Raw genomic sequence first — 3,303 nt, 5'->3', positions numbered from 1 at the left:
ATGTCGGAAGAAGAGCTGGAGACCGAGCCTGAGCCTCACCCAGTCCTCGAACAGCTGCCGGGAATCCAATACTGCATCAACAGCCCTCCTCCATGGCGTGCGTAAATTAATTTTTTTTTAAATCAGTCGATTCGATTTTTGTCTGAACGAGTTTGAATCTTGTTGGTGTTCTTCATCGATGCAGCTGAAGCTGTTTTGTTAGGCTTCCAGCATTTTATTCTGGCGATCGGTTCAATCGTGTTTATTCCGACCATGTTAATCCCTGAAATGGGTGGTGGTAACGTGCGTCTGCAATCTTCTGCTGTTCGTACAGAGAATCATTAACTTTGTTATGTCTGAATCTGCTCTGAATCGTGATCTTTTGTTTGTTAGAAGGAGAAGGCGGCCGTAATCCAGACATCGATGTTTGTTTCGGGTGTGAACACTCTGCTGCATTCCTTCTTCGGCACGCGGCTGCCGTCGGTGATCGGAGGATCGTATGCATTCCTGATTCCAGCGACAACGATCATCGGCGCCGGAAGATACACCAGCATCCAGTCGCCGGAGCAAGTTAGTCCTTTTGTCGTTCTTCGTGTTCGCATATATATATATATTTGTATATATATGTGTTTGCAAGAATTTTATGTTATCGATCCACTTTTTGAATCAGAGATTCCGGCAGTCGATGAGGGAAATCCAAGGCGCGTTGATCGTGGCATCGTGCTTCCAAATGGTCCTCGGATTTAGCGGCTTGTGGAGGAATGTCGCGAGGTTAGACATCATCGTATGGATTCGAAAACGTTCTGTTTTCTTGCATCGATGATGGCTGTAACAATCTTGTAATGTTTTCAGGCTCTTTAGCCCTCTTTCCATGGTTTCGTTGATCGCCTTCACCGCGCTTGGACTGTCTCATCTCGGCTTTCCTCTGGTAATGGAATAGCTATGTAATAATCTAAACCATTCTCGATTCATTTCTAAATTATCCGTGCCTACATAGATCGCCACATGCACCGAGGTTGGAGTGCCGCAGCTGATTCTAATCGTCGCCATTTCACAGGTAACAACATTGTATTGTGTGCTGATGATCCTTTTACTACATCATAAGTTCATTACATTCATTCGATCGATGTGTTTGCAGTACCTTCCGAAATTGATACATACGAATAGGCCGGTGCTCGACAGATACGCTCTGCTCATCTCTGTTCCGTTTGTCTGGTTCTACGCCGCTGTCCTAACATGGACAAACGCCGTACCCAAGAATGCTCGGTGCAGAACTGATGGCCCCGGCCTCATTGGCGCGTCTCCTTGGTATGTAATATCGACTCCGTAACCACGCTACCCGTTATTACAAAGCGCGATTTCTTGACATCGTTAAATTGATCGATTGCAGGTTACATATACCCTATCCATTCCATTGGGGGCCTCCTACTTTCCGAGCAGGAAAAGCCTTCGCAATGATGGTGGCTTCTTTCGTTGCTTCGACTGAGGTCCGGATAGACTTAGATATCTATGTATAGTTTGTAAGAAATTTGAAGTGTTTAATGTAGTTTTGTTTGTGCTGATTTGCTTGTTTGGACAGTCGACCGGCTCGTTTATTGCCGCGGCTAGATATGGCAGCGCGACGCCGGTGCCGCCTTCGGTGCTAAGCCGCGGCGTTGGATGGCTGGTGAGGTTTATGAAGTTAATGTAGTAAAGATTTTTTTTTAAGGTAAATGTAATGTAATGGAAGTGTTTGTTTCGTCGAAATTCAGGGGATTGGTACTCTGCTTAATGCTTTGTTTGGGAGTGTCACTGGCACCATGGCAACTGTGTAAGCTCAAGAACATTATGATTATGAACATGTAATTGATTCTTCTTCTTACATTATCCTTATCGAACGTTTTTGGTCTTGCAGTGAAAACACAGGCCTTTTAGCGTTGACAAGAGCTGGAAGTCGAAGGGTTGTCCAGATTTCATCCCTTTTCATGATCGTCTTCTCCATTTTAGGTTTGTGATGATGATGATTATGATGATAATAGGAAGAAACCTTTTTTTTTTTTTTTTTTTTTCTGAATTATGATTATAATTATTCAATCAGGCAAATTTGGAGCTGTATTGGCTTCTATACCGCCGCCTATTCTTGCAGCGTCGTACTGCGTCTTCTTCGGCTATGTCTGTATGTTCATAAACCCTAATCCCCAAATTAATTTTTTGTTTTTTTTTGAATCATATAAAATTGAGAGTGAATTAATATCTGCAGTATCAGCGGGATTAGGGTTTCTGCAGTTCTGCAACGTGAACAGCTTCAGGACAAAGTTTGTTCTGGGGTTTTCGTTCATGGTAGGGCTGTCTGTGCCGCAGTACGGACGGGAGCATTTTCTGGTACCGGAGGTGGGCCCTGTCCACAGCCGTGCGCATTGGCTGAACGACATGGTTTCGGTGGTGTTGATGTCGAGTGCGACGGTGGCGGCGGCGGCGGCGGTGGCGGCGGACATGATTGTCCGGGACGAGGAGGCCCGGAAGGATAACGGGTCGGATTGGTGGGAGAAGTTCGTGGTTTACAGCAAAGATGCGAGGACTGATGAGTTCTATCGATTGCCTGGCAAACTGCTCAACAAATGTTTCCCTTCTTTATAAATTACTATTATTAATGTTCTTGTTCTGGCCAGACATTATTAATAGATAGATACATCGTATCGTATCTATATTTCTGTTGTTTTTGTCAGAACCTTCTTAGTTTATGTTTGTTCTCTGTCCAGTTATTAAGCTCCATTTTTTACTATTATTGTTCTAAGTATTTTATTTTTTCTATTATTTTAAATAATTTTTTATTTTTATAATTTGAAATATTTTTTTTAATTTTAAAAAATTAAAAATAAATTTAAAAATTAAAATAAAAAAATTAAAAAAATAAAATAAAATATGAGCAACGCGCACGATTTGGCATCAGTTGTCCAACAGACCTTCTATATCGGATACAAACATATTTTATCAAGTTATTTTGTAGTTTCGATTAGGCATGTTTTCTTTGTAATTTAATTTTAAAATAGCTTTATATTTATTATATTTTTTGTCGTGTAAATCTATATTTATTTTCTTTAAATTGTTAGTAAGAAATATTTTATTTTTAATACATTATTTTTTTTATACTTTGTTTTAATATAAATAAGAATAATTAACAATCATTATGCAGTTTTATTAAAACATATACTTGAAAGTAGAAATGAAAATGGTACTTTATTTTGTATGAATATTTTATTTATTTATTACAAGTAGATTTTGTAATTGTAGTACTTTTATACTATATGAATTTACAATTTTGATGTTAAAACTGTTATGTAGTGT

The 3,303-nt window shown here is 39.6% G+C and overlaps 1 protein-coding gene across 1 annotated transcript; it reads left to right on the top strand.

The window, feature by feature from the left end:
- LOC127246545 (nucleobase-ascorbate transporter 7-like) lies at nucleotides 1–2,595 on the top strand. Its single transcript, XM_051267985.1, has 13 exons — nucleotides 1–97; nucleotides 185–282; nucleotides 373–549; nucleotides 650–750; nucleotides 832–907; nucleotides 977–1,036; nucleotides 1,118–1,287; nucleotides 1,370–1,466; nucleotides 1,559–1,645; nucleotides 1,731–1,789; nucleotides 1,874–1,965; nucleotides 2,057–2,134; nucleotides 2,219–2,595. Exons 1-13 carry the CDS (start codon nucleotides 1–3, stop codon nucleotides 2,593–2,595), a joined length of 1,569 nt encoding a protein of 522 aa, XP_051123942.1.
- The last annotated feature ends 708 nt before the right edge of the window (nucleotides 2,596–3,303 follow it).

This window comes from Andrographis paniculata, unplaced genomic scaffold (genome assembly GCF_009805555.1).
Source record: "Andrographis paniculata isolate CXL003 unplaced genomic scaffold, ASM980555v1 Contig30END, whole genome shotgun sequence".
Classification (NCBI taxonomy): Eukaryota; Viridiplantae; Streptophyta; class Magnoliopsida; order Lamiales; family Acanthaceae; genus Andrographis; species Andrographis paniculata.
The sequence above is the reverse complement of the archived record's forward strand: the minus strand, read 5'-3'. Positions and strand labels throughout refer to the sequence as shown.

Bases quoted from the DNA above. Each gene is read 5' to 3' on its own strand.
- LOC127246545 (XM_051267985.1), top strand. From the start codon at position 1: ATGTCGGAAGAAGAGCTGGAGACCGAGCCTGAGCCTCACCCAGTCCTC. The intron at 908-976 runs GTAATGGAATAG...GTGCCTACATAG, and splicing joins CTCATCTCGGCTTTCCTCTG to ATCGCCACATGCACCGAGGT. The intron at 2,135-2,218 runs GTATGTTCATAA...TAATATCTGCAG, and splicing joins CGTCTTCTTCGGCTATGTCT to TATCAGCGGGATTAGGGTTT.